Source organism: Polypterus senegalus, chromosome 12 (genome assembly GCF_016835505.1).
Source record: "Polypterus senegalus isolate Bchr_013 chromosome 12, ASM1683550v1, whole genome shotgun sequence".
NCBI lineage: Eukaryota > Metazoa > Chordata > Cladistia > Polypteriformes > Polypteridae > Polypterus > Polypterus senegalus.
This window is the reverse complement of record NC_053165.1, coordinates 65,842,160-65,862,080: the sequence shown is the minus strand read 5'-3', so window position 1 is coordinate 65,862,080 and position 19,921 is coordinate 65,842,160. Positions and strand designations below refer to the sequence as shown.

The 19,921-nt window shown below is 42.3% G+C and overlaps 1 protein-coding gene across 6 annotated transcripts in view; it reads left to right on the top strand.

The window, feature by feature from the left end:
• The window catches only part of ncor2 (nuclear receptor corepressor 2), a 313,848-nt gene that overhangs the window by 225,970 nt on the left and 67,957 nt on the right, over nt 1-19,921 (top strand). For all 6 annotated transcript variants that reach the window (XM_039772027.1, XM_039772028.1, XM_039772023.1 and 3 more), the window contains exons 17-19: nt 4,033-4,095; nt 17,464-17,606; nt 19,761-19,911. In XM_039772027.1, coding sequence (XP_039627961.1) covers nt 4,033-4,095; nt 17,464-17,606; nt 19,761-19,911 — 357 coding nt within the window. The remainder of the gene's footprint in view (nt 1-4,032; nt 4,096-17,463; nt 17,607-19,760; nt 19,912-19,921) is intronic.

The window sequence follows — 19,921 nt, the reverse complement described above, 5'->3', positions numbered from 1 at the left end:
GGCTCGTAAACCAAATGTAGGCACCATCAAGGCCGGATTAAGACGAAACTGGGCCTGATGCTGCAGCGCAAAAAAGGCCTATTTGTTCTCGCCATTGATGCCTGTGCATTCGACACTCACCGTACATGCGCACTCAGACCGACCAAGGAGCCTTAATTGCTTGCGACGCAACCAGCCAGCCTTTATTGAACATGAATAATAATAATGACGTAGTATCGTAACAACTCGAAAATTAACATCAAACTACATAACATCAACATTCAATAGCAATTGTCTGAAAAGTGCACTTAATGCAGAAAATCTAACAATGAAATACACAAAATTTTGCAATTCTCTTACGAAACAGAATAAGAAAAAATGAATTTTCAGAGACATTGGGTCAAAGTGACTCAGTTCAGGCTCTTGAGGGTAAAAATTTGGCCACGATTTAAATTTCATAATAGACCAGAATCCTGTTGAGGATTTTAAAAATTCTAAACATCCATGCCAGGTTTTAGTTTTACCTTTACAGATAACCATTTAAATTCGATTTTTACTGTGCAGCTAAATTTCAAGGTAAAAAAAAGATTTACTACGTGGCATTTACCGAACAATAATAAAGTGGCAAGAATCCCCAAGATATTGCAAAAAAATGCAGCTAAATTACTGTTTAACGTAAAATTGATAGCATTAACTTGAAATCTTCGGTTAACAATAAACACAACGACATTATAGTTACGTCACAGCACAAAGAACAATAGTAACTGTATAATAAGTAACGCTGTGTCTAGGCGTCCAAAAGTCGGACTCCAAATTTCATTCTAAGAATTATTTTGAGGTTAATATAGCAAAGGAAAACTTATCAGCTTCTGGAAAATTCTCATCTGTTTTCATCTGGGCCTATTTCAGGAATGGGCCTAATGCTGCAGCATCAATAGCACCCACCTTAATCTGGCCCTGGGCACCATATAACCTTATAAGATGGCTGTAATCTTTATAAAAGTAAATACAAGTTACAAATAAATCACTACACTTTTTGCTGTATTCATTATTTTCTCGTTTCTCTGCCCCTCTAAAACATACAGCGTGTCTTTGCACATTAGTTTCAAGTTAAACTTGCTGTGTAATTATTGCTAATCATTTTAACAAGCTAGGTGGTTATAGCGTTTCATTCTTTAATATTGTATATTTATCAGTATGTCAATATGTGGCCTGTGGTTTGTTTTGCTTGAGAGATGCCAGCACTTGACACATATCTCGGAATCAAATAATTCAAGTAAAGGTCCCTCAGTACTGATTCTCGCTGCGTTCCTCATGGTTGCTACACTTAGTGAATTAACATACTTTTGATTTCATAAAATTTTGAGAAGAACATCCACATTCAAATTGTGCATTATTACTTACCAATAATGGCGCACTGCATGATAACGTGCAGTGAATACACTTGACTTGAGCATTTCTAGTTTTCCTGCTCTTTCTCTGTACGTTTATCGTTTGTTTGCTCAGAGGTTGATGCGCTTGCTGCTTCCTGACCAGCTCTTCTTTTCTCCACCCTAGCGGCCCGCTTCTTCTCTTCTTTCGTCTGCATTTTTTCACGTTAATTGTGTTGCAATTACTTAGTACGTTTTGCTTAATTTCTCACTTAAGCTGGCACTTAAGTCTTCAATCTGCCTCAAGAATGATTTTAAGATATGAAGAGGTAAGGGAAGTGACGGCAAAGGTGGTAGGGATGAGAACGGCGCCCATACTCATGTGCCACACGACCACCCTGCTGGCCGCTGCCAAGAGTTGATTCTACAGTAAAATAAAATAAACAGAGGAATAGCCTTGGAGGTCAATCATCACCCCGAAAGCGGACAGTAGACGTCACGTAGTATATGTGGACCAAATTTCAGCTCAATAGGTCAAACGGTTTGCGAGCTACAGGTAATTTAAAATCCTGGACAGACAAACGGACAGCCACGGTAACGTATTATATATAAAGATTATTAGCCCTTAGATGATTTCAGTTAAATGTAAATATTTCCAACAATGTTTTGTTTGCTTGGCCCCTCGTAAACCACTTAAAAACTGGTCTAGGAACTTACCCATGACTATTGAGCCCTCTCCATTCTGGTTATAGTGTCACATTGAGATCCTTGTACCACTTCATCAGGGCATCAGTTAATTTAAATTTCTCTGGCTGGACATCATGACAGAAAAAAGAAAAGCACCAAATAGGCTGTGCCACTTCTAAATCTTTCTCCTCTGCAGTACCCGTCATCATCTTTCCAGACCTCTTTCCCAGCTTTTTTTTAAGTGTAACTTCACCAGTTTTCTCGGTTTTTTTAAAAGCAGTAATACTCGGTAGCCCCTTAAGTTTCATATTCCCAAATGCAATGTTAGTTTATGTGTTTCCTGTACCCTTGCATGAGGTCTGTATTCCAGTGTGCTCTTCCGTTACTCTGGGCATGTAAATCAAGAATGTCTCCAAAACTCCTTTTGCTCCCCATCTTTCAAAGGTGTTGATTGTGGTTGGGTTCTTTGATGACCCAACTCATTCTGGATCATTGGAGCAAATGTCTGAGTGCTCCTCGTGGCCAATTCAAATCTGTGGTTTAAATAATAAAACAGGCGTTCATGCCCCCCACTTTCACACATCAAAAGTGCACCTGTCATGATCAGGTTTCATTTAGAATTTTCTATGTCTTGAGTCCTTCTATCACCATCATTTTGAGAGCTGCTGTTGGTGTCACTTTCTGCGTAACTAGATGTGTGGCTTCCTGGGTTGTGACCCTCGGCTAACCGGTGTGATGGGATAATAGATCAGCTGGGGGCTTTTTCTTAATCCAATCTGCCGATACAAACCTTGTAAATAAATTATATACTCAAAAGAAACCTTTGTTATTGTGCTTCTTGTGAGTTTTGTTAGGTTTGACCTCTTTCTATGTTTTGTTCGATTTCGATACTTGTCTCTCGTTAGGATTTGCGAGGTAGGCTTATTTTTATTTTTTTTGTTTTCTTTTTTTACACAGTTCCCCCGGTTTAGCTCAGTAAATAAATCACCTTTCCATTTCTTTGCGGGACAGTGCCTACATCTCAAGTTGCACCCGTATGAACACAATTTTGTGCTTTTGACTTGTTCCAAGATTTCTCAGTCTTTTCTTGAAGTCTCACATCCATATTTTTCTCTGCAGTATCCTCCCCTCTTTTAAAACAACAGTCACGATGCATTGTTTGTTCATCTGTATCATACCTAATCCAGGCTGTCTCTTGGTGCTGTATGTTTTAAACTTGGCAGTTGACCATGGTGGTGTACCTTAACCCTTGACCTGTAATTTGCTCTTTGCGTCATTTGGTATTTTTGACCCGATACTTAGATCAACACTCTAAAATAAGTTGATAAAGTTTTGAGAAAACTTTGATATGTTGCCATTACAGCAAACAAGTATGTGCACCTGAACCCAAAGCTGCTTCTTTTATCACAGATGGAACAGTAAAGTCCTGTCGAAATGATGCAGCGCAGGTTTCCTGGAGGTACATTTTAGGTGTAACTGCCACTGGCGACTGAAGATAAAGAAACATCTCACTAGTCTTTGTCGTAGGATATCACAGGTGGAACTGCCTCAGTTGCATTCTGGAACTCCATAGTAAAGTAGACACTAGACAATCTTTAAAATATGTTTCTAGTGAATTATGAAAATATAGATACTGGCTAATTTATCTGACTACTTGTTGATTTAAGACCACTTATTTTTGTGATTTCTTGCCGGTGCCACACTCTGTGGAGTCCTTGCCTTTCAAGTGTTATGTGTCATCAGAAGTGTAGCTACACGGCCGAATCCCAGACACTATACTACACTCGTGTACCCAGTAGAGTCACATTGTAAGTGTCTACTTCGAGCCTTCACTACGGAATCGTCTGCTTTTATATTTATATATAATTTAACTTTTTCACCAGTCCGAGTAGAAAATCACTGATTACAGCTGCTCAGAGTCAACCGCTACATGACCTTAGTTTGCCTTGGTTTTCTCTTTTTATGTTTTTTGATGATTTATTTGTCTTGTTTTCAGCAAACCTGGAGATGAATGAAAGCTCTCGGTGGACGGAAGATGAAATGGAAACTGCCAAGAAAGGTAAACAAAGCTTTAATGAAATTTTATCCGGGAGGTCATTGCACTTTCTCTTACCTCGCTGGTGCCACTTTCTTTATTGTCATCAGGGGTCGTAACTGAAGCTGAGGGTGAAGTTGTAGAGGTTGTGTTGCTATTTGGGTGTTTCAAAATGTCTGAGGAAGTAAAGGTGTTGGTGAGCTTGCTTGATGGTAGCCAGAAGGGTTCTGCCCCTTTCAGGTGTTCAGTGACTCAGATTGTTATATTCCAGCCAGCGTTCGATGTCTTTTTTTTTTTTTGTTGAGCCATTTTTTATTTTAATGTTACTTGTGTTATTTTTCTACTGTATTTCCATTGCTTGTATTATGTTTCATGTGCATTGTGGATGTTTCCTCCAAGAGGCAGGGCCACCATCCAGTCACCACCAGGAACTGCTCTCCAGCCAATAAAACTAGAGGGTGTTCTACAGCTTGTGGGGGTACATCTTGAAATCGCTATGCATTTACGATTTAGTTATTTAACATTTTTACTGTGTTTTTTGGACTTCGTTTTTTGCTTTCTGTATTGGGACTTTGGTTGTATTGGATTGTGTCATTTTTTGTTGTTCTTTTTTAATTGCCTTTGTGCTGCCTGGGTCTTCATTGTTAGTCTTTATTTTTTATAAAGATTGTACGTGGTCCTTTTTTGTATCTAGCCGGGGTTTTTGACAGGATTCCTCCTCTACTGGGCATATTTGGAAGTGCTTTGGCGCTCTCAGTCATACACCAAGAAATTTTAAGCTGCTGACCTTTTTCACAGTATCTGCACCAGTGTAGATGATAGTGTTGCTTGCTCCTGATGTGACCAGTTCTTTGGCGTTTGTGGATCTTAATAAAGAGACAAATTGAATCATGTAGCTGGAGCTGAGCCTGGCCACACAGTGAAAAGTTGAATAAGGAGTACAAGTGGGGTTTGAGGAAGTGATGCTGCCAATCTGCACATGCAGGGCCTTCTAGTTACGAAGTACAAAATCCAGTTGCAAAGGATGTCACAAAGTCCTAAACTGTGGAAATGAGGATAGCCAGACAGAGTGTTACAACAGTATCAAGTGATGAGCTGTAGTCTATAAGCAGGACGTTGGGGTTTCCATTTTTGTTATCCAGGTAGGTCAAGATGATATGAAGACCAAGGGACATGGTCTGTGGCAGTATGCAAACTGGAGGTGGTCCACACCATCCAGAGTGTTTTGATCAGTGTGTCCCTGCACTAGTCTGTCAAAATCATTTCAATAAAACAAGTGTGAGTTTTGAATGTCTGCATTCTTTGAGACAATCCCGTGTATTTTTTGGCACAGAGACAGTTTTGTTGTTCTGGCAGATGATGGAAACTTTAGATTCTTTCATTGAGGCATTGAAGATGTCCCTGAACACACCAGCTGACTTGTCACTACAGGTTTTTTAAAGTGTATCCCGAGGTTCCTTTTATACCGAACGCTTTATGAATGTTTAAAAATCCTACTTGTTTCATGCACAAGAAAAGAGAAGAATGTTATGCACATCTTCAGTAGAATGGGTCTGAAATCTGTGGACTTGCTTAAAAATGGGTAGCACGCAGGAGAGCCCCTCACACTTCAAATGAGCTTTGTGCTTTGCTCCAAGGGTGAGTGGGACAAAATTGTAAAATGTAGGTGTGCTAAGCTGACAGAGGCCTACGCAAACGAACAAACACACTTCTGATGGTTTGTCCACAATTGATTTATTTTAATGGCTGTGCACTCTTGTTTTGATGATTTATTTATTTTTTGCATCAAAAACTTTTCATATCCTTACACTTTGGCTGTGTCCACACTACTTTGCTTTTGTGTACAAACTCAGACATTAGTCTCTGTTTTCTCCTTTCGCTCCCGCTACCACGGTGTTTTTTAACCTGTATAAAATGGAGACTTCACTTTCCAGAGGGGTTATTTTCTGAAAACGCTGGCTGAGCATTATGATGTGGATGGGTGAAAACAGAAAGTTTAGGAAATGCAGATTCTAGTCACGCCCTGAATGGTTTGTGCTTTTTATGTAGCCCTCTGATTGGCTGGCACTCACAGTTACATTTGCTCAGCTGCTTTGCTCACATTATGCTCGTGCGTTAATCTTCATAACAGTTGCACATCATTGTAAGTCCAAACAAAACGTTCTGTTTTTACTCGTGTTCTTGTCTACCATTGCTGTACTCCAGGAGTAAACACAAGCTGCACTTTAATGTCCATTGTGGGCGACTGTCGCATGCGGCTGGGGGTGGAGCCCAGCCGGGATGCCCAGGAGGACCGGAGGAGGGCTTGTGCCTCCTCCAGACCACGAGGGGGCGACCGCCCTGGTTGTGTTGGGGGCCATGGGTAGGGGGCTTGGAAGCCACAACCCTGTAGGGGCCCGTGGCCACCACCAGGCGGCGCCCCGGTGCCTGAAGAACCCTGGACCTCAGCACTTCCGCCACACCAGGAAGTGCTGGAGGGAAGAAGACTGGGGACACCCGGAGGGCTTCCAGGTGCACAGCCGGCACTTCCGCCACACAGGGGGTGTGTCCGCAGAAGATTGCCGGGAAGCAGCTGGAGCCCATCCGGGCTGCTATATAAGGGGCCACCTCCCTTCAGTTGGGAGCAAGAGTCAGGTGGAAGAGGACGGAACTCGGAGAGAGGAGTGGAGGCGGCCAGGAAAGGCACCAGAGACTGTGAGGCCTTGACTTTGGGGGATCGGTGATGGAGGCACTGGAATGTGCACTGAACTTTATTGTAAATAGTACTGTAAATAAATGTTGGGTGAACAAACGATGTCCGTCTGTCTGTGTCCGGGTCCAGTTCCACAGCGACACATCCTCTTCTTGTTTTCTCAGATGTCCAGATACCCAGTGTAGCTGAACGGCTGCGTCGTCTTTGCATTTTTGATCGTTTTAGTTTGAGAAGGAGTAGGTTCATAAAAGATGTGAAAACACTAGTGTGAGCTGAGATTGTTTTCTTTTCAAAACACAGTAGTGTGGACTTGGGGGTCTGGATGTGAACCCAGGGCCTTGGAGTCAGAAGGCAGTGCTTATTCAGCTTTTCAGGCCTTTGGACTCTTACTGCAATAAGGGCAGCATCGATTTATACAGTGCAGTCTCTCCCTCTGTCTTGGGTACAAATATCCTGGGGCTTCTTGTATGTTCTTCTGTGAGGTACATGTGTTGAGCTAAGGAGATCATTAATTGGTGTTTTTTACGATTCATCACACACTTTGTTTTTTTTTTTGTCATAGCATTAATGTTAAAAAAAAAAAAAAAGTACTGAGTTGGGCCTAAATCCAAAAACAAGATGGATGGTTGATGTTACACAAGCAAAATGTACACATTTTGGATCTAAATGCTAATAAAAAAAAATTCATGTCAATTAACTGTCAGGGAAAAATCTTGTGATGCCTCTTTAACAAGTTTTAAAAATGATTTCTTTTTTTATTTATTAATTATTACTTTTTTCTGGGAAGGTTGTGCAAGCACTGAACGCACAAAGCAGGAGGTGCATGTGGTCGTTGCACTCCCACATGTAGGCTTGTGACGATTATGCCGCAAGTGAGGTCATTCATCTACTGGCAGCTTCTCCTTCATTCTAGAGGATATGGCAGCCATGTCAGTGACTGTACTTCACCCAATATCAGATATCTTGCGTGAAGGTATGTGTCTGACAGGTGCTGTAGACTTACTGGTGCAGTTTCTTTGTGTTTGCCCATGTAACGTTTCCAGACTGAAGTCTCATTTCCAGTTTTAGGGTAGCTGATCGGGTTTGATTTCCCTTTATGTAATTGTGTACTCCTTATTTCAAAATGTTTGTTTACTTAAGGTCTTTGATTATTGTACATGTGTAAATACCGTCTTCTCTCTTCCAGTCTTTAGTTCCTATGAATGTCCTCTGATGAAATAAAAATAAGTTTATATTATAAACAGTGTAGTTTTCTGGCAAAGATTCAGCTATACTCTGCCATTCAGCAGTTGAAAAGCAATTACCAGCTGACAAGTTCAAGTAGAAATGACCTCGATTTGAGAGGATTATGTCTCCAAAGTTAATGAAATGTTGGCATTTGACTTGCATCCTCCAGCTGCAGACCTCAGACGGAGAGGCCTGTATGGATTTCTCAGGGTGCAAGACGCACTTACAGGACAGCATATATGAAAAGGTGCTGCTCTCGCATTCTGCTGCTTTTGCTTGGTGGTAAAATGAATTCTGTAAATCGGGACCCTGACGTTACTTGAGGATTGGCAGTACAGAGTGGCACAGTTCCTGTATTTATGAAAACGTTCACTTGTATGGATTACTTTTTTAGATGTCGTCACAAGACGCAGTCCTGCTCGGCAGAAGCAACATGAAATCTGAAGAGTTTTGTATCAACATATCCTCAGACCTGGGTTCATTACTTGAAAGAGACTAAAAGCTCATCACCAGCAGCCATTAAAACATTACCTGTGAATGCTGACTGATGTTTGAGCCGCCTTGTTTCAGTAGGCATTTCTTGGATGCATTTCAGGTCATGGCTGTCTGGGTCTGAAATGCATGCAAATGTTCCAGGTTTCAAAAGCAGACCAAAGTTGAACTGTCTGCTGCTTTATTTATTGTGACACTTGTACACTATGCTGGATGCCTTTATCTTTCAGGAATGGCTGAACTGCGCTGATCTGCCCCCACATTACTTAAACCATTCAACACAGCTTTAAAGTTTGCGATGTGCTTAGTACCAGTTGTTTTGACTTTGGGCCCAACTAGTGCGGATTTCTGAATTCTTTCTGAAGATAAGGTAGAAATACTATTTGGGGCCGGTAGGTCACCGTCTTTGTGGGAGCATATGTGATCTACCATTGTCCGTTTGAGTGTTCTTGAAGTGCCTTCACCTACATTACAAAGACTTGTTAGGGTAATCGGTCATTGTTAGTTGTCCCTGTATGCATAAGTGTTGCTGAGGACATGAGGATGTTGTCTTGTTTATGACTGATTCCTGATTTGTGTCTGGCAAGGCAGTCGATGATCTTTACAGGAATAAAAAAAAAAAATCAGAATTGTACGGTAGGTTTCTCACATAAAATTAAAATGTCTGACAGAATGGCGTTGTTTGACCAAATTAGGACAGGTACATGCATGGTCTTCCAGGTGCAGGATAAAATAGGAATTAGAGAGAAACATGGAAAGTTTTAGGAAATGTGTTGTTTGTATGCAAGTTTAGGGCAGTGGGCCAGTGTGATGTCAAGTGAAGTGTGGGTGGGCAGGTTCATGTTAGATGAGTATTTATTGCTAGAGTTCAAAGGAAAGGAACAAGGTCAGAGGGCAAGCATGGTTGTGCTTTAATAGTTCAGAGTACCAGGCTTCCATGCCAAGTTTGGGTATTTGCCAGAATGGAGTTTCCTCTTCCTTTTATGATCTGTGTGGGTTTTTTTTCAGGTGCTTGGGTCTCTGCTCATATTTCAGAGAACATGCAGCTTAATTTAATTGACAATTCTAAATTAGCAAAGTATGAGTGTGTGGATGTGTGCCCAGCAGCGGGCTGGCATTCATCTTGCTGTCAGCATAGGCTGCAGCTTCCTATGACCCTGTAATTTGAAAGGTTGATTTCATAAAAAGGAAGGATTTTTGGAATGAACTCAGCCCTGAACTGTGTCTCTAAGTACTGAGGCTGCTTTTCCTATGGAGGGTCACAGTGGCAGCAGTCCAAGCTGGTCAGCGCGGACTTCCCTGTTTCCAGCTATAAACTCAATGTCTTCCTGGAAAATGCTCAGGTGTTCCCACCGAAGGCCAAGAGATATAATCCCTCTACCGTGTACAGGGTCTGCCACAGTGTGTGGAGCAGCTCTAGGGGTAGTCATCCAGGTGGTATCATTGCAGAATTGCCCAAACCACCTTAACTGACTCCTGCCAATCCAGAGAAGCAGCGACTCTACTCTGAGGCTCTCCCGGATCGCTGAGCTTCTCACCCTACCATGGAATGTGAGCCTAGCCACCCTGCGAAGAAACCTCATTCCTGCCACTTGTACTCGTGATCTCATTCTTTTGGACGTTACCCACAGCTCACGACCAGAGGTGATTACAGGTATGTAGATCAACTAGTAAACCAAGAATTTTGTCTTTAGACTCTGCTCCCACTTCACCATGACGGACCAGTACAGCACCCGCAGCTCAGCTGCTGCCTCTCCAATCCTCTTTGTAAAAAAGGAGACACAACAAAGTGAAAGAATTCTGACACCACCCTGGTGCCCCCGTATAATTTAAAAGAATGCGCAAAAATGAAGCATGCAATGATTTACAGTGAAGTCTTTCCAGATGCAAGTTCGGAACAGAACTGAGAACAAGATGGTCGTTTCCCTGGTTATTTAACCACTCAGGAGGAAGGAGATTGGACAACGGACGTGACATCAGGAGTGCCTGTCAGTCGTCTGTTCTGCAGAGGAAGGAAGCGATCAGGCATTAGACCACAGTGCCAACACCTGGTTCAGCAGGTAATTACCTTCACCAGAGTCCTTAAGCTGACTCCCACGGGCACGTGTGTAATAACTTGATCTCAAATTTCCTTTTTCGATCCCGAGATACTTCATCTCCTCCAACAAGGGCAGTTCTTCCCCCTCGCCTGTAATGAACTGTGACCTCAGACTTGGAGATGGTGCCGATCCTTATCCCAGCTGCTTTACGCTCAGTAGTGAATCGATCAAATATATGTCAGAGGTCACAGTCAGATGAGGCAAGCCAGACAACATCATCTGCATACAGCAACAATGCTTACCATTAGCCTCCCCAACTGGACACCCTTATGTCCTTGGCTGCACCTTGATATCCTGTCCATGAAGACCACAAATAGGAGTGAAGCGATGAACAAATTCAACTTTGGACACAACTCCAGCTGTCACTGCATTCGTATAGGGAATCATTTGCACTCAAGAGCAGGCCTGTTCCCCCAAATTCCTGCAGCATCTCTCACCCCACAGGCCGAGGGGCACGGTCATTTGCTTTTTTCCAAACCTACTAAACACGTTATCGTACTCCTCTGCCTACTGTTCTACAGCCAGGGTGTAATCCACTTTGTTCTTCCTGTATCTTTGGCTCAACCATCACACCGATTCTTCCCCACAATATGCCTTACCTGGGCTTTTAGTCCGAAATTAAACTGAAGTGGTTGCTTAATCCCCCCCACTTATTAACATGAGCCTCTTCAGAGTAACTGCAAATATGGCACTGGCAGTCTTAACTTATAAAGTAATTGGTCTGTGTTTAACACATAACAATGAAGATTGAGAGAGCGGAGCTTGGTCAGGTAGGGTCTGAGGGAATCAGCTGGAAAACAACAGAAACTGCACCTGAAGTAGTTTAAAAAGAAAAGAAAAAAAATCCAGTGTGAACTCAGTTCATAAGAGCTGATTTTTATGTAAGTCTTTTAATCTCTAAAGCTGTTCTTTAGCAAATATAGTTAGATAATCCCTGCCAGTCTTACGCAAAGAGAAGGGAGGGGGGGGAAAAAAAAAAGCCAGTGGAGCTTCAGTTTGCTTCACTGGCTGCTAAGCAGCTGAAATGTTTCCGTTGCTGGGGGTTATTCTGCACTGCGAATGTCCAAAATGTACCGAGTCAGAGACGTCTGCAGCTGTGCCAGCTCGCATCTGTGCTGCTCGGCTCAGCTTCCTAATAACACAAAAGCTGGAGGTCGCATTCAGCTGTGATGAGATGCAGGGCAGATACCAGGAGAAAGATTAGAACCCGCGGTTCCCTCTCTTAGCAACAGCATCAATCCATCTTCAGCTGGCAGGCTGCTCACATCCCTGCCAGGGAGCTGTTCATACAGACACACACACACACACACACACACACACACACACACACACACACACACACCCCCAAGCCCCCCCTCCTGTCTCTTTTTATTTATTTGGCAGCAGAGCAGCTTTTACACTGGTGTTCTGGTATTTGCTCATGTCATCAGCTTCGTGGCAGACAGAGTGGATGGATAAAGCAAAACAGACCATTCGCACAAGAAAACAGCTACAATTTAGGGCACAGGAGTTTGCTGCACAGCTTTGATTCGTCGAGAGCGCTCTGTCGGCAAGAGCGACCAGGAGGAGGCGGAGACAGTTGTACGAGCGTTCTGATCATGCGCCTCTGCCAACTTCTCAAGTGTTTTGTACAGAGGGTGTGCTGGGGCTTTGGCCCTGTGCACTTTCTCTCGCTGCGTCCTGTGCTTGGGTCTGCAGTAGAAGCGCTTCGTCTGACTCATAATAAAACACTAAGCCTGTAAACATGGCTGAAAGGAAATCAAAGCAGCTGCTTTGAAAGGGATCCTGGCAGGAAGAATGGAAGGTGTTCAAGTTGAAGACAAGTTCATCGTGATAAAGGTGATTTCAAGTCTTATTTATTTATTTTCGAACTGCATGCATGCTTTCTGTCTTGTCACCTGGAATGTGCTCCGGTTCTGGTGTAGCATAACCTTTAGATCGTTCTGACGGCCATCAGGCAGGAATTAAAGATTCTCAAATATGTTATTTTGCTTTGAGAAGCTGCATTTTCAACCAATTGTTTATTGTCCAGTGCTTTCAATTTTAATCAGGCAGAACTCTTAATGACATTAAATTTTATTTAGAGTAGAATTTTCTTGAGAAGTTAAAATTTGGGTTTTATAGATGCTTCATCTGCTGACTGCTTTACTGTGACAGCCAGCAGGCAAGTTTGTAGGCTGTCCCTACCGCTCATCCTGGTATTACCGACTGGTTTTATTCTGATGCTTTCTCGTCTGCGGGCACAGAATCACAGCGGTTTGCACCCTGGCCTCACTTCCTTTGTCACTGAGACATTGACTGGCTTGTAGAACACTGTAGCTTTCCTCCTTCTGTCCTGAGGCGCGCTGTCGGTTTAGCTTTTATAAGGGCCCTGAGTCGCTTCTCGTGTGTCGTTTGAAATCCACAAAGTGTGATTGTTTCCTGAAGTGTCAGTGGCTCAGTAGCATCTTTTACACTGGCTCGTGTTCCCCTTTTTAGGATGAACGTAGACAGATGCAGTGGCATTTACCCTCCTGGCCGGATCCTGGCTCTGATGATATTGGCGGCCCCCAATACCCACGGTTAGTCTTGCCAACTAAATGCCATATGCCTGTCCTACAGTAAGAAAGTTATTCATTGGACAACTGCACATTATAAACTGTATATACAGTCGATGCTTTTGAAATCAAAATGACAAGCCTCCGTACCGACAATTAACCCAAGCAAAAGTATGGAGGAGTCAGCAAGTGGGAGAACCTTACGTCCTGAAAAGTCCAAGCCAGCGGTTACCCACCGCATGCTGAAGATGTACAGGTTAGATTGAGGAGTCGCGGAGTATATGTAGTATTAGCACTTCTGGTAAGGAGATCATTGGTTCACGTCCTGGGCCTTCCTTGCATGGAGCACTTTGAGTAGTGAGAAAAGGAGCTATATAAATGTAAAAAAAAAATATTATTATTATGAGGAAATAAGCTCTCCTGTAGACTGTGGCATTAATGCATTCTGCCCAGAACTGCTAGGATATGCTTCAGCCCTCAATGACCTATAACTGAATGAAGTAGGCTTGAGAATGAATAAATGGATACTTCAGCCGAGCGGTTATATGAAGTACTGGTGATGATGATATCCATCTGAGGCCATTGTCCAGGGTTTTGAGACAGGCTTGAAGTCCGGTGGAGAACTGTGAGAAATGTCTGCAACTGAACATCAGTTAAACCAAAGGACCGTTTACTGACTTTTGCCCCACCAAAGAGCCACTGTGCCGGGTCACCTTTCAGGGAGTGGATGTAGAGGCGGTGCATTACTACAAATACTTGAAGGTCAACATCTGTGACTGGTCTCATTATACAGAGGAACTACTGTAGATAAGAAAGGGCCAAGCTGGCTCTTTTTCTTTAGGAGACTGTGTTCCTTTAATTAAGGTAGTGACATCCATCCCAACTTCTAGAACTCTGTGATGGCCATTGTGGTGTGCTGAGCCGATAACATCACTTCAAGAGAGGAGCACCGAATCGAAAGGCTAATTAAAAGGTCAGGAACAGTTAGAAAACATCCTGGAGGTCGTAGCAAAGGAGAGAATGAAAACAAAACTGAGTGCCATTATAAACAGTGCTGCACATCCTCTCTGTGACACACCAACACTGAGGACATTCAGCCAACAAATTATCAGCAGATGTGGGTCAAGAGGCACTATGGCGGCTCCTTAACACCAGTGGTGATAAAACACCCAGAAGTAGAAACGCCTGTATAGCACCTCACTGGGACTGCAAAGTCAGAAGGTTTTTCTTCCTTTATAGTCCTTCTGGTGTGTGTTCAGACCATAGTGTGTGTATATAGATCTGTCTGTCTGTCTGTGTTCAGAAATTACTACAGCTACAAGGTTAATCTTTTGTCTTCATCTTTAAAATTAAAGAATTTTAGGTCTATAAAAAAGTCTACAAAAAGTATTCATCTAAAACTTTATCGGACTTTCCTGTGCCAGCTTTGACCTACCAGGTATTAAACCTTTGCCCATCATACCTTTATAGTGCCTTACTGGGACGACTCTTTTTATCATTAGCCAAGTCAGAAGTTTTCTTCATTTTTTTTTTAGTCTCTCTGTTGTGTATTTGAGAGGGTGTGTGTTACTTGTCAGAATGATATTTATTTTTTATTTTTTAATTGAGCTTCTGTAAAAAGCCATGTTTGCCCCCAAGGTGACAGATAAAGTTGTATCAATCCATCTGTTGATCTATTGATTGTCTATCTATCAAGTTATTGATAAACCTGGTTTGTTTTATTATCCCTAGTGGGACATTTAAGTACATCTTAAAATCCCCAGAAGCAACCCACCATGTCATCCTATGGGATGGTTTTGTATCTTTGAGAAGATGCTGTGAGTAGGTGATCAGTGCCCTCCATGTAGCTCTGATGGTTTGTTCTCCCCAACCCTATTCAAGTCCCTGCTGCTAGATGTATGCTCAATCAGCCTTGTTCTCCAATTATTTTAAGAGCTGATTGGCACGTATTCATCTTTTAATTAAAATCGGGCTTATCACTTTTTAATCTAGCTTCTCATAAAGTAGAATGAATTTTAGGCACCACCCTAGAGGTCTGAAGTCATCAGCAGTTTGTTCCTTCATTTCTTTTGAATAATCTTTTTTTTTTTTGGCTGATGATGCTTGATCCACTGCTTATCTCCGTCTTATCAGATGCTTTTGAAACACGGCTATTGATTTTAGCCTGGTGACTTATTTGCAGAGGCCTCTTGAAAAGGACACTTTGAACTTTAATGTACTCTGATAATAAAACAATATGTCTGTGTGTAGCAGTAACATAACACTAGACCCTGGAACCAAAAGATACTATGTAGTTTATGGGTTTATAGAGAGAGAAAAAAATGTACTCGGTCTGCATGTGCTGTTTATTTAGGAGGTCTAATAGACACTTTTCTCTTTGATGTTGGCATACAACTAGAAAACCTGCTTTTAAAAAAGGTATTCTTCGTGGGTTTTCTTTATCTTATTGAGCTAGGCGAGTGTGTTGTCTATTCATTATACTTCTAGTCCCTTTCAGCTTCGCTTGCTGCCTACAACATCCAGTTATTAAGATGAAGTAACTTAAAATGTGGCTAGGTGAAAGAGAAGCAGTGAGGCCTTCTTGAGCTTGATATGACTGCTTAACAGTTGGACTGGGGTTTGGACTGATGTCATTCCTGGACTTGTATGTCTTGTGCCAATGCTGGCGATATTCAGTATTAACAAGTGAACTAGCGAGTCCTGACAGAGGTAGGAAGGCTTTTCTACCACCCAGAAAGACAGCTGCTGGCTTAGTGCGTATACTTTGATATTATAAATTAATATATATCACTCAGAAGGAAGGCTGGCACTTGAATCTCCAGACTCTGACATGACATATGGAACCATTTCTCATGCTCTGAGATCCTCATTAGTCAGTTTATCTTGGAGTTTGTAGTACACTGGAACCTCGTTCTGGAAATGTGCTTGTAATCCAAAGCACTCGTATATCAAAGCAAATTTCCCCTTAAGAAATAACGGAAACTCAGATAATTTGTTCCACAACCCAAAAATATTTATATAAAAATGATTAATACAAAATATAAAGTAAAAATACGTAAAACAAATGAACCTGCACTTTACCTTTGAAAAGAACCGTGGCTGGTGTGAGGGAGATGAGAGAGGAGGAGGAGGAGGAGGGTTATTGTGTAGGATGACTTTCACTCTCACTAACTGAATCACTGCTGCCTGTTGGCACACTGGAATCTTCTTCTTTTTTTGCGACTTTAACCAGGAAACCTCTCCAATTGCCCGAAGAGTAACTACACTTGGACACAAAATTAAAAAATGCTTTACGCACTGTAAGGTTTCTAAACACTTTTGGGATTCCCCCCAACGGCACGACATGCAGCAGATCGCAGACAAGCTATAAGCGCCTGCCATTGATGGGTGATACAAGGAACATCATAAATGCATCAGCACAGTATTACTTGGCCACTAACCTGGTCACGACCCTGCCTGACTGCTGTGTCTGTTTATAGGAGAGCGGTAGATCCCACTATAATAAATAACCACACTGTTCTTGTTTCAAGCTGAATAAAGCTGGTGTTGCTAAAGTACTGAGACTCGGCCTCGTGTTTTGGGGTGCATGACAGAGACTCACACGTTTAAACACACACACACACACACACACACATGGTCACCATGCTATAGTAAACAGTATACGCTCGTACGGATGTTGACTATACGAGTGAGGCACACCGATTGAGACCGAGAATGGGAGACAAGAGCCATCAGCTCAGTTGTGATCACATGACGCTCGGCAGACAAAGCATATACGTTCGACTCGTATTGCAAGACCTTGCTCATTTATCAGGTTAAAATGTATTAAAAATTTTAGCTCGTCTTGCAAAACACTCGCAGACCAAGTTACTCGAAATCCAAGGTTTTACTGTAGAAAGCTTGTTAGTAATAGTTTTGTTTAGGATGAGTTGCTCAAGATTGTTAAGTTGGTGAAAGCCAGGAGGTGCACCAGTGCTTCATTTGTGTTTGTTTTTCTTCCCCAATGCAAGACAGACTCTAAGCGCCGATTTGTAATATACTATATCCCACCAGCAAACCTGGTGTAGGCATCATGTGACACCAGTACTGATTTCTGGCATATCGTTTCTTGTTCCGATTCAGAAATTTGTGGTTTGTGTGTTTATTTTTCATTGGGTGTTTAATGTTTGATATTAGTAGGTATCTATGGTTATTTCTTTGATATTTTTCTGTGCCTGAATTCCTGCTGTACTGTTAGCTGAAAACGCTTTAAGCATGAGAACGGTACGGTGTAAATAAAATATTATTTAGTTTGACCTTTTTTTTGTCTTTATTACCTTCCTTTTCATTTTGCTTTTCTGTCCAGGGCTCCTTCAACATGGCAGAAACTGGTCTGCGATTGCAAAAATGGTGGGTTCAAAAACGGTGTCCCAGTGCAAGAACTTCTACTTCAATTACAAGAAAAGGCAGAAACTGGATGAGATCCTACAACAGCACAAAATGAAAGTTGTAAGTGAAGCACTGTGGATTATAAATAGACATTATGATGCCAAGCAGAGGTTCATCCTCTAATATTGTATGCATGGTGTGAAGCCCACAATTAACGTGATTTTGTTCCTTACACAAAATGGAGACTGCATGCATGAAGAGATGCTTCTGATGTAAATTTTACTTCATTATGGTAGGTCTTTAGATATTGGATGTGATCAGTTTCTTCTTCCCAGTCACGAAGTTCAATATTGGGAAGGAAAACAAAGCTTCATTACTGACATTTGAGACGCGGTCCATTTTGTCTTTTCTAGTGATACATTACACTTGTGGCTTCCTCTTCTGTAAAGGCGATGTGTCACCACCGAATATGTTTTAAAGAAAGAAAGTGCAAGAATTGTAATATCTACTATATAGTGAAACTCTAAGGTCTGTGAGTCCAGTCCCTCAGGGCAGTCTGATTGGTCAGTTTAGCTTTGATGTGAATGGTCAGTTTGGCTTTTGTGAAACAATGAAAAAGGATGAGAGAGTGTGAGACACATGAGGAGGTGTAAAGAATCTAATTCAAAGCCGACAAGTGTAAAACGGCACAGGAGGTGAGAAGGTGCCTCGGAAATAATGATAAGAGTCTGAGAAATAGGTTTTACAAGAGCACACTTGAGAACGGGAGCGCCAGTCAAGAGAGGAAGAGACACACGCACATACGCAGGGAAGGCGCTGCAGGTACACGTAGGGCAAGAGAAAGCAAACATTTTTAAAAATTATTCTAATACCTGTCTTTGATGGGTGCCGTGGCTGGCTATAAATAAAACGAAGCCAAACAGATTGATGTGGTGGCGTAATGGCACAGTTGTTAGCACTACAGCTTAGAACTGCAGGTACCTGAACTCAGTTCTGGCCTCCATGTTATCTCTGCTGCTTTCTGACTATTCTCTTCACAAGCCACAATCACACATGCTAGGTTATTTCACAACTCCAAAGGTTTTAGGGCATGAGGGTGTCCTGCAGTGGGTGTGTGTGTCCTACCATGTCTTGTAACCAGTTGCTACTGGGATAGACTCTCAAGTCCTTTAGACCCAGAAGGTGTGACTTCAGAAAATGGTTACATAGATGGATCATTCATATCCATCCATTATCCAACCCGCTATATCCTAACTACAGGGTCATGGGGGTCTGCTGGAGCCAATCCCAGCCAACACAAGACACAAGGCAGGAAACAAACCCCCGGCAGGGTGCCAGCCCACCACAGGGCACAACCACACACACACCAAGTACAATTTAGGATCACCAATGTACCTAACCTGCATGTCTTTGGTCTGTGGGAGGAAACCCACGCAGACACGGGGAGAACATGCAAACTCCACCTAGGGAGGACCCAGGAAGCGAACCCGGGCCTCCAAACTGCAAGGCAGCAGCACTACCACTGTGCCACCATGCCGCCCTATCATTCATATCTTGCTTTAGTAATATTCCAAAGAGCTCACATGACTAAGAGTGCTCTCTCACAGCCAGACATTAACATTTTTTTGGTGTGACCTTGAAACACATAGCAAATGATTTTGAATTGACTGATGGTTTGACTCCTGCTGCTTGAAGATGTCTGAACCTCATGAACTCTAACATTACTGGGCACTGCACACCAGTAATGACCGCCTCAACTTTGTTTGCCGTTTTTTGAGCGCTTCATTCCAATTACCGAGGTCAGCTCCTTGTGTTTACACATTCAACCTACTCTTTGTTTCTGACTGATACAAACATCTCCCACTTAGCCATGTCTGCTTCAGCTGTGTCTGTGAACTTGTTAAATGTGACAAATGGAATGCAACTGCGACCAAATGTTGTGACACCAACGACCCTCACATTGATGTGAAAGTTTTAAAAAAAAAATCCATTTTGGAATTTTTTTTAAGTCATACTGCATATATTTCTTTTATTGGAATTGAGAGAGGGGTAGTGGGAGTTCTCTCTTTTTTATAATGAATAAATGCCCTGATGGTGACTTTGAAAATAGGCTGAGCATGATAAGGAAGAGGGTGCGGAGTGGGCCGCCCTCTTCTACGGAAATACCCTTTTCTACATTTAGTTACCTTTGCTTAGCATTAATCCCCTCTTTTGCTGAGAGTCTGCCACGTTTCCTGCTGGATATCTTAAACCAGGTCGCTCACCTTATTACAGGAAAAAGAGCGTAATGCTAGACGGAAAAAGAAAAACAACTCAGCAGCTGTTGCTAATGAAGATGTCAGCATTCCATCAGCAGCAGAGGAGGAGGAAATGGAGGTATCAGGTGGAAGTGGAAATGAGGAGGACATGGCAGAAGATGCAGAAGGTAAGACTGA